The following is a 15,684-nucleotide window of genomic DNA, read 5'->3' as shown; positions in this document are numbered from 1 at the left end:
GCTAACTAAGAAAAGCCATTCACAAAAAACACATATTTATGATTTTATTGATATGAAATGTCCAGAACAGGCAAATCTATGTAGACATAAAGTAGATTAATGGTTGCCTAGAGCTGGAGGTTGGGTGGGGGAGAATGAGGACTGACTGCTAACAGATACTGGGTTTATTTTAGGGGAGACAACAGTGTTCTCAGCTTAGATTGTGGTGATGATGGCAACACCATGTAAACACACTAAAAACCCTTGAATTGTATGTATGCTTTAAATGGGTTAATTCTATAGTATGTGAATTTCTTTCAATAATGCTCTTCAAAGAAATTGAATGGCCTAGCTTATAACATGTGAACATCCTCATTCTTAAGTAAATAAATGTAAATGAAAAAACAGCTGCATACTGTGTTTGATTTCTCTGACTAGCAGTAGTAGCAGTCGTGATAATATGAGGAAGGAGGGACAATGGGAGGAGGGAGGGTGAGAGACGGAGGGAGAAGAAGAGTGGCTGTTAGATGTTATACAATCGTCCAGGTGTTTTGTAATGGCCCTCGTGAAATAATGGTTGGAATGAAATTGGAGCGCCATTTTGGAGGGCAATTAGGTAAGATATAGCAGCACTAAAAGTTACAAATTCTGTTAGACAATGATTCTACTTCTGAGAAACTATCCAGTATCTTTAGACTTCTACTGATGTATGGCTGCAGAAAAAGGGTTTCATTGCCACATTATCGAAAAAGACTAGAATGGCCTAAAAGTCCTTCAAAAGTAGACTGACTAAATAAATTCTGGCATATCCAATTAAAAGAACACTATACACCTAAAAAAAAAAATTAAATCTGATTCATATGTGCTGATGGAAGAACCTCAAAAATATATGGTTTTAAGTTTAAAAAACCAAATACAAAAAAATGCATATAGTATTTCTGTTTTTTAGAAAAGTAATAAAAGAGAAACAATTATATATATTAATAGTACATTGCTGGAAGGACACACACACAAAAAAACGCAAAAACCTCCGTTAACCATAGAGAGGAAGACTAGCCTTAAGGGCTTTATTTCCATTGGCCTTTATATTATTTATTTTCATATCTTTTTTTGCCATTTTAATTAATATCATGTGCATGGTATTACCCTTTAAATTATTAAAACAAGGTAAATAAATGAAATTAACTAGGAGCTCCATACAGCATAATAATTTCAGCGTAAGTTTGGTTGTAGAATTCACAAAGACCTTCTTTTATGTTGCTCTGTGTTGTGATGTGAAGTCTCTTGTGACGTGTAGATTTTCCAGGATTTTATTGATTGGAAGTCTAATATCTATTACGGCTGAAAGTATATGGTCCTGTTTGCAGAAAATAACTTTGGTTAATTTAAGCAGAATACAAATATATTAGAATGAGGCAAAGAGACTCACAGAATTATGGGCACCTGGAGAATGAGGTATGCTAGCAATGGAAACCAGTGGGTGCTGAAATCCTACAAAGACAGTGCCATTTTTTCATTTCACGAATATATATTGAGTACGTATTGTCTTCTAGGTTCTCTTGTAGGCACTGGAGCTTCAAGAGGAAAACTAGCCAAAAAACTAGCCTAGCATAATGGAACTTATGTTCTAGTAGTTATGGGTCTAGTGAACTTTCGCTGTGTGCCAGGCATTGTTCTAAGTAGCTGGGATGTCCTGACATTTAATTCTCACAACAAACCTATGGGGTTGGTGCCTTCTGAGCAGTGTACTGTGGTTCTCCCTCTCAGACAGTGCCACTCCTGGTGGCTGGGTGTTACTGCCCCTGGACTCTGCCTGCTGCTCCTGGAACCACCACCAGGGGCGTCTGATGTTGTCCCCAAGGCTCTAGCACCACCACAGCCTTGAGAATCAGTTCTAAACCATCTTGGGATGCTTTGCATCACTCAGTCCAGATTCCGTACCCGGGTGGGAGCATGTAATTAGCTTAACTCTGCTCACACGCCTATCACCTGGATGCTGAGATATAGAGGGAACAATATCCTGCATTTTCCCCTTGCCTGGTGGGTGGTGAATGCATCTGAAAATGAAAAATTAAATCTGATTCATATGTGCCAATATGGAAGAATCTCAAAAAGATACGATTGCATTACAAAAAGCCAGCATCAAGGATAAAATATGTTCATATTAGATCTTAATATGGTACGGAGTAGCATAATCCTGCGTCTATTGAAGCAAATGACAAATAATATTATCTTTAAGATTGTATGTGGAAATTCAAGAGTTTTTATTTAAAAAGCTATTTAAATCTTTTTTAATATTCAATTGTTTCTTTGCACTTATCATTCATAAAAAAAGAAACAAGATTTCTCTTTCTATTTAATGTTCCATAAGTTCCAAAAATATGCTTCTAAAACCAGGCCAGCTTCTTTTTAACAATTCTGCTATATTTGGGCGACCCCAATCATAATTCATTACATATGTGCATTGACTGAGCCCATGCAATTAAGCCAAATACATTTCAAAATCGTATTTTATAAGTAAACTCTTCAAGAACAAACTTCTATACTGGACAATAATCACTTAATAAATGTTTTCTGTTTGAATTTTCAATGTTTGTATCTCTGAGTGCCATGCACATATTTGCCACTGTAGATACGGATTGTAGAGTTAATTATTATATAATCTTTTTGGTATCTGAGATGTTTACATCTGTCTTCCCTTCTAATGGACAGAAATCATGTTTTATCGTTCCTTTGTGTCCTCATAGACACTTGCATTATAGCATTGAGCTGCATTCTTCTCTTGAGTATTTCTAAACTCTGTAATGAATTTTGGAATCTACCTAAAATAAAAGTAGATTACCACAATATATTCACATATGGAGAATGTAATGCCATTTATATAGAGATATGGAATATTTATGTAATTTCAGTGATTTACATTTTACTGAGTCTGTGCCTTAGGGCGGGAGAAAACAGCAAATACTACCCATCTCTGTGTGTAGATAAAGCCATATAAATGCTTTCAGTTAGTTTCTACACAAATGCAAATATCTATAACTATAAGCAAAAGTCAGAATGTGGAGTGCCCCTTTTGCCTTCCTTACATGGAAACTGTGAGACCCTTTCATAGTATTATTTTATGTCAGTAAGGAATAGTCAGTTTTTTGTGTCTTGGTCATCAAGATGGATATTAAAATCTTTTGAAAAGACTATCAGTTGGTTCTCCATGAAATTACAACTCCTTCTGCTTCTTGTAGAATTTATATCCATTTATAAAATTTATCACAAATTTATCTTCGTTTAAGCATAAGTACAGTAACTGCAAATTAAATATTCCTTTTATTTTCCAGATCCCTTAAGCTCTGATCAAGATTCTTCAAATCATTATCACGGCACTAGTAGTGGCTCTGTCGCAGCTGCCATTCTGGTCCCATTCTTTGCTCTAATTTTATCAGGGTTTGCATTTTACCTCTACAAACACAGGTACTGTAGAAACGCCATTTGTTTGCAAACGTTGTGATCCTAAAGTCTTGGTTTAATGAATGTGCATGCTCTCCCACTCACATGCACATATATTTTATATCACTATGCAATATTCTCTCTTACACTAAGAATGCTCATTTGGCAAAGCTTTGTTTTGTTTATTTTATTTGCCATACTTTTTCAGTGAGACATCTCTGAGTAATAAACTTTAGGAGAATAAGTAAATGGATTAAGATATAACATGCTGTGTTTTGGGTTCCATTGAAAAATGCAATAAGGGATTTTATTTCCACTTTCAAGCTCTATGGCCAGCTATCAGGAGCATTGAGATGGTATTTCTACCATCCAGCAGAAGATTAAACAGAGTGATCTCTATAGCCACTTTCAACTCCATGAATCTATGGTTTATAAGTTGTTGATTTATTGCTTCTTTTAACAAAAACAAATTGAGTTCATACTATGTACTAAGCAATTTTATATGTTCTGTCTCTTGAAAAAATGTTCTGAATATCTATTAATTTGCATATCCCTACTAACTGGACAACTTGAATGAAATTGATTCTTTAGAAAACAACTTTAATGAAATTAATCCTTTCCTTGGAGTTGACGTGGATGCCAAAAAAATGAAATCAAAAATAAATTTTGGAACAAATATAAATCGTTAGACATTTTGTCTCTATATGGATAATATATTACCTGGAGGAATTTGGCATATGACGAACTGCCCTAAAATACTGTTTGGAATAGCAGCATTCCCTACAAATAATAATAAAAATTATGATCTCCTGAAATAAGATTAAAATATGTTAAATATGTCCAATGTTTATTTATAGAATACAGATATTTCTTCTTAATTCTGGTTAAAAATAAAACTGGTATGAGGATATTGGTTTTTCTTAATGCCTCATGGAATAGCTTTAAATATGCATTCTTACACTTTTTTTGAAATATAAAATAATAAGAATGTCGCTTCAAAATTTTGTATTAACTACTCACAGGTATGCCCCCACTTTCCTATGCTTGGTAATGTTCTTACTTTAAAAATGTAACCCAGTGAGAGGAATCTCAGATGCTATTTACAAAGCTAAAGATTGGCACAGCTGTATTAATTATTATTATTTTTATTTTGAGAAAAAATATCCTATGCACACAAGTCTGGTGAGTCTTATCCTCAAATTTCTGCCTGGAGCTAGTTGAAAATTTAGTAACTGTGTAAATATATCCCAGCACCTTATCCAATAAAATGCCATCATTAGAAGTGCTTCTCTTCTTATAGTACAAATTCTTCTTTTAGTATAGATTAAAACTACATCTTCTTTCACAAGTTTCTCTAGGATATATAATATCCACACAGTAGGAATTTATAATTCCTACAAATTCATTTTTGCTTTTTTTGGCATCTATGTTAACCCCAAGGAGAAGATGTAGTTCACTAAAGACCCTTTTCCCCACCTTTGACATGTTGTCTGTCAGTAGGGATGCCTCTGGTGCCTCCCGCAGTTCCCTCTGCCCTACCCATGTGCCTGAGACGGACAGCACCCCCAAGAGTCAGCGAGTTTTCCTCAGTGCCCCTCCCAGTGAGGCAGATCTTTTTATGAGTCTCAGAGAAAGCTATTTTCAGCATCTTTCTTATCCTTTAAAAAGATAAGCTCTCATGATTATATATACTTATACGTTAATTAAGTGTTACTTCCTATTATATCTTAATTTTAAGACAACATGGCATTGGGGGAATATTCAACATACTCCACAGCTATAGTCTGCAAACCTTAGAAACCTCCCTAGAAACATTCAACATTAGATGTCCCAGTGAAGGTAACACAGGGAATAGATCTCTGACTACAAACTAGAGGGAGGGGGCTATCACTCATTTTTATACGAATTTGCCACCTGCTTTGCATTTCCACCCCTGTGCACTGGTGGGAAATTTAACCTCAGTGTGACTCTCTCTTCCCAACGCTGCTCCTCCTCCAAGAGGCTGCCCTGTGTCTGGAAAGTGAAGGAAGGCTCTCTCATCTCAGGGCTACCAGGAGAACAGTTCTTAAGTCACCGTGACTTCTACATCTGTAGGGTCTTGTGGTTCTCTACTTCTGTGCCATATGAGGAATGTGAGGATTTTTGCAGAAACAAGGAACACATGCCCAGTCGCCCAGGCACTTCATAAGTCCATTTTCCTCTGAGGTCTTGCCACCTGCCCAGGAACACACCAAGCTGTTGGCTTTCTCTCCACTGGCTCCCTCCCGTCTACAGATCTCAAAATGCCTTAACGAGACAGCACTGTAGTTCTCCAGATGAAACCCTGTTTCCGCTCATTTCTGAGTTTCTCTCCTTCCTTGTGTCCTTGGAGTTGTTTTCTCACTCAGAGTCAGGTTCCTGACTCAGGACGTCCCCACCATCTCCTTCTCCACAGTCCCTGAGTCTGGTCCAGCGCTGTGGCATTTCCCAGCAATGAGGGAATCGTGGTGACTAGTGACCTGGGAGACTAAAGGAACCTTTTAGCCAGGTCCAAGCTTCACTAGGATTTGACTGAATCTGTTTACTAACCTTTGTGACTGGGACATTTTCAAGTTCAACAGCAAAGACCTCGCCAGCTCCTAGGGCAGGTGCAAGCTGCCGTTCTGCTGACAGAGACCTGCTCTTCTAAGATTCACACACTTTCTAGTTCTCTTTTTCTTAGTGAACATATTGTAACTTCAGAAAATCCAATAGTAAATCACTAAAACAGAAGTTTCTTCACCTCGAATATCAAGTGATGTTTTTGCTAGTGTGGTTGTTTACATTAAAGTTCTGTTTTTACCACCTGGCATATTTTTCTTATGTAATTTCTTCTGAAAAAAGTGGGGGCAAACTAGATAGCTTTAAGTATTTTATATCTAAAATTCTTTTAATTCTGTAATCTTAGATCTCGTATATGGGTTTTCTTTTAACCAGAAAATGAAAACAATAGTTCAATAGGGCATATAGTGTTTTTTCTATAACTTACTCACTAGACACAAAATTATATTAGAAAAATAGGTAACATTTAGTGACTGTTAGTAATGGCAGTGAACAAAAGTATATGTTTGTATTTTAGTTTAGTCTTGGCTGTCCTGAAGGGTGGGCATCTTGAGTAACCATTTTTCCTCTACAGGAAGGATTAAAATGTTTGGTGACTTACTCAAGGTCTTATAACTCATAAGTGGTAGGCAGATGTCCATGCCGGAGTCTGTCTGATTCCAGCACTGGTGATCTTCCCATTTTGCCACAAATATTAGTAGGAATCAGATAATTCTTTGGTTTTGGAAACTGGTTCAATTCCCTAACACTTCTTTATAATCCCAACCACCCATTAAAAAAATAAGCTGTAAAGTATGAGGAGGTGCATGGCACTGTTTTGTATGCCATCACACATGTGTTGTTCCCTGCTGACCGAAGGGTCATTGCGTGTGCACAGCTGTGAGATCTCCTTTCTTGAAATGGGGGCCTCATGGTTTGTTCTCTCTCTTCCTTTCAGAACAAGACCAAAAGTTCAATACAATGGCTATGCCGGACATGAAAACAGCAATGGACAAGCTTCATTTGAAAACCCCATGTATGATACAAACTTAAAACCCACAGAAGCGAAGGCTGTGCGGTTTGACACAACCCTGAACACAGTCTGCACAGTGGTATAGCCTTCAGTGCCCGACGGACTGATTCATAGCCATACCTCTGACGGACGAGCAGGAGTCCTTGGTGCCATATATCACTCTCCCCTACTCTTGGCTTTGCTGCAGCAACCTTTCACATCTTCTACTGGCATACACGCAGCGGGAATTTCCAGTCTAACGTGCCAGAGTCTTCTGAGGATCGAACTCCAAGTCTCTCTTCAGCCTGAAAGTGGATTCTAAGTGCCCGGCTGCAGCTGCTTGTAACAAAGGCACACTTCGGGAAGACTGCCACGTCAGGCCAACATGTGGTACTTAACGCCTCCGACTTTCCTATTTCTGTGTGACTGGGATGCCTTTCAATGCAATCCTCTGGGCACGTGATACATCCTTCGGGCACGGTGACAAAATGGTAGCACCACAAAATGCGTTTGGTTTCTTAACCCCCATGAGTACGAATACTCGGAAAAAAAGTGAGATAAGCTCTCTTGAAGAAGACACCTTTCTGGTAGATGCACACACCTACTGATGCTTCCCTCTGTCCTTCCTGAGACCTGACAAGCTTTGAGGAACTCACAGCTCCCCTTGGCATCCATTCCTAAGGCCATTTGCAAATTCCCAGTCCGCTGTTCTATTGCAGAATTTTTGATGCACAATTTTTTGCACTAGTGTGTTATGAATGACTAAGATTCTGATAAACAAATAAACTATTTACACAGGGTTTATACACTCTATCCATTGTATATAAGCATCCTCTCATATTGTCAAGCTAAACATTCCACCATCCATTGAGTTGACATGTTAGAAAAAGAAAAATAATCCCCAGATATGGCACAGGTTTTGAAAGGAAAACACGGCATTGAAGAGATTTATTTTATTATTGCTTCTTTTAGCTACATATATACATTGAATTCATTGAAGATATCCAAGGAGAAAAAAAAGAGGCCTTTTTATTTCCCGAATTTGTCCTATTTTAGTACTGTCATCACTCCGTTATTGTTGATGTTATACTACTTACTAGCAGGGGGTTTGCAGCGATTTCTATTTTCCATGTAAAAATGTGAATAGTAATTTATTTTAGATAGCTCATGAACTTGTGGGTTTTGGCTCACAGTACAGTCTTCCCTTTGCATCATGTTTTCTCCTTGGCTGTATCATCACTCTGATATTGCGTTGAAAGACAGCGGATTACAGCGGCACCTCGAACTCTGGAAACTGTTCAGGGTCAAAATACCAAGCGTTTCTTTGGAGGCAAAGAAAATATACACACACCCTTCTTTCCAGATGACATATTTTATATATTAGTTTGCCTTTTGTTCTATGCTTTATGATTCCAGATGGAAAGAAAGTTTTGATGATTTTTCATGTTCAAAATTCATGATAGGTAAATTTATGAATTACAGTATAATAAAATAGGTATGATCCCCGTGTGCAAATATGAAGTAGAAGATGTGGCAATGAGAATGAGTGTGTGACGAACTCAAATGAAGGTCGTGTTTATTTTTATTTATAACTGTTTGATAAAAATACTTTGAAAGACAATGCTTATCTTATCACTTGCTTTTTAAGTACGTATTCCAGATATTGAACATTTCCCCGATCTCACGTTCCAGATCGGCACCAGTAAGGATGTCAGAGTGGTTAAATGGCCCTCCACTTTGCTGTCATGAACGTGTTCACACCTAGCTTTACGACCCATATATTTGTTTGTCTATTGCAGATTTAAGTGCAGGACTCCAGAAGTGAAAAATGAAAACAAAAAAAGTCAGGATAATAGCTCATTCTTTGAAGCCACTCGTTTTGATGTGAACATTTCAGTCCATCTTTTCTGCTCGGCCCCCTGCTGTGCTAAGGCTCGTGTGAAGGGGCGTGTGCTGTTAGGAGGGCATACCTGACCTCTTCTAGTTACTTCCTCGCCTTTTGGATTCCATTTTATTATGCTGAAATCTCTGCACATTTTTTTCTGGCCAACTTGACACCATTACTGGAAATTTGCTTTGCATGGAGTCCTTCCATTGCTTTTTCTCCTCAGGCGAGATGGGGTCAGCCAGAGCCAGGCTCCTAACACACACACAGAACCGAAACAGAGAGCAAACGAGAGGAAGTTTGAGTATCATTGTGTGCAGGGAAGAACAGGGTTACTATATATATTAGGTGTATATATATACATACATACATAGATATAAATATATTGTACATATCTACGTTTGAGTCATTCAAACTAGGTGCAAAATGCTGACTTCAGAGTCTGAATTAATGTCTCTCTTCCCTTACCCCTGACCTCCTTATGGTCAACCATGTTATGAAATCTAAAATGACAGGACATGCATACATACAAGAAACCACATATCAGATTAGGCATCATTTTCCTTTGTGAGCAAAGTCAAACCATCCTTTGGTTGCCAGTCTGGAGCATGTGATTTAAAAAAAAAAAAAAAATACTCCATGAAATTCTCCTGTGAGAATTCTGCCTAGTTTCTTCCTAGGTGTGTGCAGTGTTTAATCAGGTCTCCCGAGAGCGAGGTGTTGGAGAGCCTTGTCCAGGCAGCCGGCAAATGCGCTTTCTGAGTTCGGCCTAGAAGACGCTTTCCGGAAGCAACCAGAACACGCGCGAGGGCACGCCCCCATGCTAACACAGGTTATGTGCTTCAAAGCTGTTGAAAAGTGCTGCTTGTTTCACACATCTTGCCTTTCTTCAGGCTAGCTGCAATAATTTTTTTCTTCTGTAAAATATTTTGTAAACAACAACAAAAAAAAGCTATTATAAAAAGGGGAAAAAGAACGCTGGCATATGATCAGGAAAACCCATTGTCACCCCCACCGTATTGCCATCTCACCACAAGCTGCTGACATGAAGTAGGTGCAAAAGACCTTTTTGTACAGAGATATATTTTTTATGAAGAATTTGTAAAATTATTAAATATGCTGTAATTTTTTGATTAATGTAGGTAAATTGTTAAAAAAAATAAATGTTTTTACAATACAAAACTGTAATTTTCCCAATAATGTACAATGTACCATCTCTAGCTGATTTTCAGTTCCAATCCTATTACACATGTATTAATATTAAAGTGGCCTGTTAAAATGAACAGTATCTTTTTTTGTCAAAAAAAAATTATACAGAGTGTAATATAGCCTGTGCAATGCCACCTATCTTTAAAGCAAATCAGAGTTCTAATTAAATATTTAATTTTAGATTTCTATTTTCTGGCGTGAATTTATTTTAGCTTTAATACGTGCATGTGATTCGGTGGAAGGGGAGGGAGAGAGTGGAAGTGTTTGTGACGAGTTTTTACTGAATTTAGAGCGAATCACAATATTTTCCCAAGACATTAACCTCACCGTCATGATTAATAAAGAGCCCACTTGTGAGAAGCTGTGACAAAGAGAAGAGCAGTGTTGGAGCTGATGGATTTCTTGATGGTTTGCTCTAAAATCAATGAGAGCTTTCGGGTCCCTCCAAACCAAAATCAAGCCTATATTTTTTGATTAAAAAAAAATTGGGTGTTCTTTCTATAAACTTTCACAACATTAAAAAATGACATATAAGAAAATTAGCGACATATTTAATGGAACATTTCAAGTATCACACTTGAAGAAAGCTCAAAAAAATCATTCACTCAGATAGCCTTCAAAATTCCGAGCCAGCACCCCTGCTTTCACTCCTGGGCTGAGAGAAGCAGAATGCTTTACAAGTCCTTCATGGCCCGTCAAGCTGAATGTCTTGCAGTTAAACAGAATGATATACTAATTTTCCTGAGAGTCAAGTTGTTACAAAATAAAAAGCAACCAATAATAAAAAAAATAACCCCATAGTGACTTAAAAGTAACAAAGTTTTGATATCCAACTTAGAGTCTGGATCTCTTTGGATCAGCAAATGTAGGTTTGCAGCAAACCTAGGATGTAGGATCCAGCAAAGTAGGTTCTCTCATTCTCATTTATAGATGAGAAAGCAGAGATTCAGAGAAGTTAGGTAAGTAACCAAAGGATGCACAGCTAGACAGAGCAGATGTTAGAAGTCAAATTTCTCTTGCTTCGATATTCTTCTTTTTCATTAAAAATATCACATTATTTAATTCATCAATGTTCCCTTTTTCTTTTTTTTTTTTTAAATCACCCATCCTAACCCCCTTTTTCTGCAATGAAAATTTTTCTGTCATTCTAACTGTAAATCATTTTTTGGGGCTTCATTTGGTAAATAATTGCAAGTTAAGAATTCCAGGAATACTAAATACTCATATTATCATAATATATATTGTATATAATACTTCATATTATCATCCCTATATATATAATACATACATTATACTTCATATTACCATAATGCCCCAGAATTACTCATACATAATAAGTTCTTATGAAGTGTTTAACAAATTAAGTGGGAACCTGGGATCTCTGCAGTCATCCTGTGGGTCTTTGTCTAACACACTGAAATCATTTGAGAGTTTTACTTTCAACTGACCTTTCCACCTATGCATCTTGAGACTTGTTGGGGAATTAATAGTTGGTCTCAAAAATCTGTCTCCTGTGTCTGGAGTATTTAGCATGTGGCAGAGCATCCTGCACAGTGTAGGTCCTCAAATACCTGCTGAAGCTGAACCAAGCATGTCGCGGCTCTCACACTCACTATCGTGGACTTTTTTTTGAAGGACTGTGAGTTTTACACATTCTCACTATGACCCGGGATGCCCACCACATAGTGAGACAGACACCTGTGCCAAGTCATGGCTCTTTACAACGGTAAATAGAATCCAACTTGCTCTTTACCCTGGTTGAAGAGCTTTCATAGGATTGTAGGGTTATTCAACTTACTAACTGAGGCAAAGTAGCCAAGAACAGCATCCTCAACGTCTCTGGAGGTCGTTTCTTGTGAAACCTGGCACATCTCCTTTTCGCATGGCAACAGCGCCCAGCTACCCTTTGGGAACCACTGCCCCCACGGCAGTCAGTCTGGGTGGAGCGTCAACCTCAATTCTCCATAGTCCCCGAACCAGGACGACTCCTCTCTTGGGAAATGGAGCCTTGAGGGGCGTGTCACAAATAAGGGACGCATCTGAAGTGTATTACATCCCCATCTCCCACCCCGCCCCACCCCAGGAGCTCAGCTGTTCATTCCGTTGTGTCTGTGGTTCCCATGGCCTCGTTGCTGGGCTGTTCTCTTGATCCTAGGAGCTGCCCCATACCTTTTGATGATTTTTTTTCTTCAAGTTATCCAGACTTGGGTACTTCTGTTTGCATTTAAGGACCTCAACAGGTGTAATTCCACTTAACAGATTTAGAAAGGGTCTTCATGATGAGCCGTGACATAACCTCTGAGGGGCACAACACTCAGGACACTCAACTCCAAATCCAGCCCGTGGCGACCATGAAACACCATCCTAAGCTTAGGTGTCACCAAATGACCAAATGTAAGTGACACAGAACTGCTCAGGGTGGGTGGGAGGGCTCCTAAGATCTTCCCTGGCCGAATTTAATCCAAATCCCTCCAGGTGAATGAATGCCTTTCCATGCACATAGCCAACCAGGGAGACTGAACCTGTTGCTTTGGAAACGTTTTGGTTCCGTAAGGGAAGACGAGACACCCACCATAAGGATTTTCGTTCCAGAAATATCGAGGCTAAAAGAGGAGTTTGCAAGACTGCCTAGAAGACACTTTTGCTTGTGTGTTTTGTTTTATCCTCTCACGGATATTAAAGCAACTTTAGTTGTCACAAGATTTCTTTTAAGGAAGGTGCTGGGTGACAAATGGTCCTACGTTTTCAGGCCACTTGAACTACTTAATCCAGAGGATTGTATCTAAATTAAGTACTTAACTGGGGGAAGAGGAATTACACCACAAGAATTCAATGACATTCTTCCCCGCTGTCTGTATGTTCAACACTGTCAGAGCATTAGAAGATCGCCCCTCAACCCTGAGATCTGGGCCAGGCCCTGGAATGCCTGATTGTGTCACACACTGCGTGATCATATCACACACTTGGCACGTTGGTGGTGCCTTAAGAGTCTGAAATGCAGTGAGATCTTAGCTATCATAAGACTCTGGCGTTTAATTCTAGCCAACCTCCCTGCTCTTACACATTTACTTTAATAAGCAAAATCCTTTTGGTGCAGAGAAGTCTAACCCTCTAGAGAGGCATGGGCCAATGAAGAAATTAGAGCCACAGGTACTAACATTCTTAAAGCTTAAGAACACACATTTAAACTAAAGAAAACAAAGTTGCAAAAGTAAACAGACAGTATGGGCCAAAAATAAGTTTATGAATACATGTGCTTAGTTAAATTTTTTTACAAGTAGGGTAGCAGTAATTCAATTGTGTTCTACCACTAGATGGAAATATACAAAAATAAGCTTTTATTGGGAAAGATGATTTTACACTGAAGTCACCTTTTCCTTTTCTATTTTTCTGGGAGAATGATGTGTGTGTGTGTTTTAAAGTACCAAGCAGATGTTTTGAAAAAGAAGAAAGGAAGCATTAGAGCAATGCATAGCTGCTCTAATGAACATTTAAATGTGTTGGCATGTGGCTTTTATTCCTCAAGAGCAATTTAACAGCTTACGGAAAAATCAAATGCGTGTTGTTATAGCTGTCACGGTGTCAGCTTCAGAAGCAGTAATCATAGCTTCCTACGTATTTGTTTTGAGTTATAGGTAGGAAAATGGATTCTCTTTCTCTCACTGCTGTATTTGAGCCATAGATTCTGGATTCAGATAAATCGGAAATAAGATAAAAATAAGACCTGAACTTAGAGCTTTGTATCAATTTTGTTGAAAACACATTATTGAAAATTTTTCAAAAAATTAAATCAAATATATATTTGTGCTTTTAGGCATTATTCACATCCAAGCAATATTCAGCTGATAATGTCTCTAAAATTACAATTAGTTATATAAGAGGGTCATATATTATTCATGAAATGCATCTGCATTAAATACTAACTGTGGAAGTGAAGAGGAGCTTATCGTTCTAAACAGAATGTGACAGAAACAGTGTGGCAGTAAAATAATTGCTGGTTAGTACACAGAGGTGCTATTGTAAACCAATTCAACTAGAAAAAACAATTAGCCTGCTCCCCTGAGCTGGTGAGGCCACAGTGAAACTGACACTTACATTCCAGGTATGAAATCTGCAAGGTATGTTGGCAATATGTATCAGTAATCATAATCATGTTTATATAATTTGATCCTGTTATGATTACTGATGAAAACAAATCTTTAAAAATAAATCTGAAAGAAAACAAAACACAAGCCTCTATACTAGACTGAGAGATATCAATGCACATAGATATGTTGATTTATGGCTAAAGTGCAAAAATAAATGAAATGAATATTTGAGAGTAGAAAAATGTCACATTTTAAAATAAAATTGGAGCAAGAAATACCATGCAATCATTAAATATGTTAACTATGAAGGCCCTGTGGTAATATAATATAGTTAAGAGGCATCGTAAAAAGTAGGATTGATTTATGTTAAATCATAACTGGAAAATCATTGCATGACATGGGCACAGACCAAAAGAAGCATGAACAGGGAGAGGCTTGCTGGTTTCATCTGAGGGTAGCGGATTATGGTTGTTTTTTTTTTCCTGCTGTGGTGTTTCATTGGGTTTGCTGTAATGTTTTAACAATAGATATGCAAAAATAAGATGTAGCAAAATCAATTAAAAAGAAAGGAGTGAAGTGATAATCTTTTCCAATCACCAAATCTACTTATAACAACTGAAAATTTGGTTTCCGGTCAAAGACTCTCCCACCATCGTAGTTCCCCAGGCAACAGAAACAATCACAAAATGCACATTTTTATTTAGAAGTCATTGGAGTTAAAATCTGGATGGACTGACTGGCGCTACCACCTGTCGAAATAATGGGGAGAAACTAGAATCTTCATATACTACTGGTGAGAAGTTCAACTGGTGCAATTTGGAAAAGAGTTTGACAGTTTATTAATAAGTTAAACATACATTTACCAGCAATTCTATACCCAAGAGAAATGTAGGCATGTATCCACACAAGACTTGTATGTGATGTTCACAGCAGTATTTCTCATTAACAGCCCCCATTGGAAACAATCCACATGTTGACTAGTGATTGGTTAAATACAATGTGGTATACTCTATACAAATACCGGCTGGTACCCTCAGGTCATTCCCACAACTTTCCCTTCCAGTCTGACTCTATGACTTTCTGGATAAGGAAACAGAAAGGGACAAATTCCTGATAGCATGCAGCTATACCGTGAACCTCAAGAATAATGTGCTAAGTGATAAAAGCCAAGCATGAAAGACTGTATTGTATATTCCCATTATATGAAATTTCTATACTTCCTATTCTGTTTGGCTGATGGACGTCTCTGAAAACTGAATTGTGGTAATGGTTGCACCATTGTATAAATTTGCTGAAGCTTATTAAATTGTCCATTGGGGTTAATTTAAATTGAATGCAAATTATACCTTAATAAAGCTTTTTTTGAAAAAATTCAGATGAATTTAATTTAATAGCATGCAAATTACACGTTAATAAACCTTTTTAAAAATCAGATGAACATTTTTCTTTCCTCTCTTCTGATCTGCACTGGCTTGACTTTCATAAATTAGAGGTCATGGCAACGAGAAATT

General features: G+C 37.7%; 1 protein-coding gene across 1 annotated transcript in view; it reads left to right on the top strand.

Moving 5' to 3' along the window:
* CSMD1 (CUB and Sushi multiple domains 1) overlaps positions 1-7,097 on the top strand; it is a 1,554,536-nt gene extending 1,547,439 nt beyond the window's left edge. Inside the window, exons 70-71 of the mRNA XM_058524846.1 lie at positions 3,312-3,444; positions 6,938-7,097. Coding sequence (XP_058380829.1) covers positions 3,312-3,444; positions 6,938-7,097 — 293 coding nt within the window. The remainder of the gene's footprint in view (positions 1-3,311; positions 3,445-6,937) is intronic.
* The last annotated feature ends 8,587 nt before the right edge of the window (positions 7,098-15,684 follow it).

This window comes from Diceros bicornis, chromosome 29 (genome assembly GCF_020826845.1).
Source record: "Diceros bicornis minor isolate mBicDic1 chromosome 29, mDicBic1.mat.cur, whole genome shotgun sequence".
NCBI lineage: Eukaryota > Metazoa > Chordata > Mammalia > Perissodactyla > Rhinocerotidae > Diceros > Diceros bicornis.
This window is presented reverse-complemented; position numbering and strand designations above follow the sequence as displayed.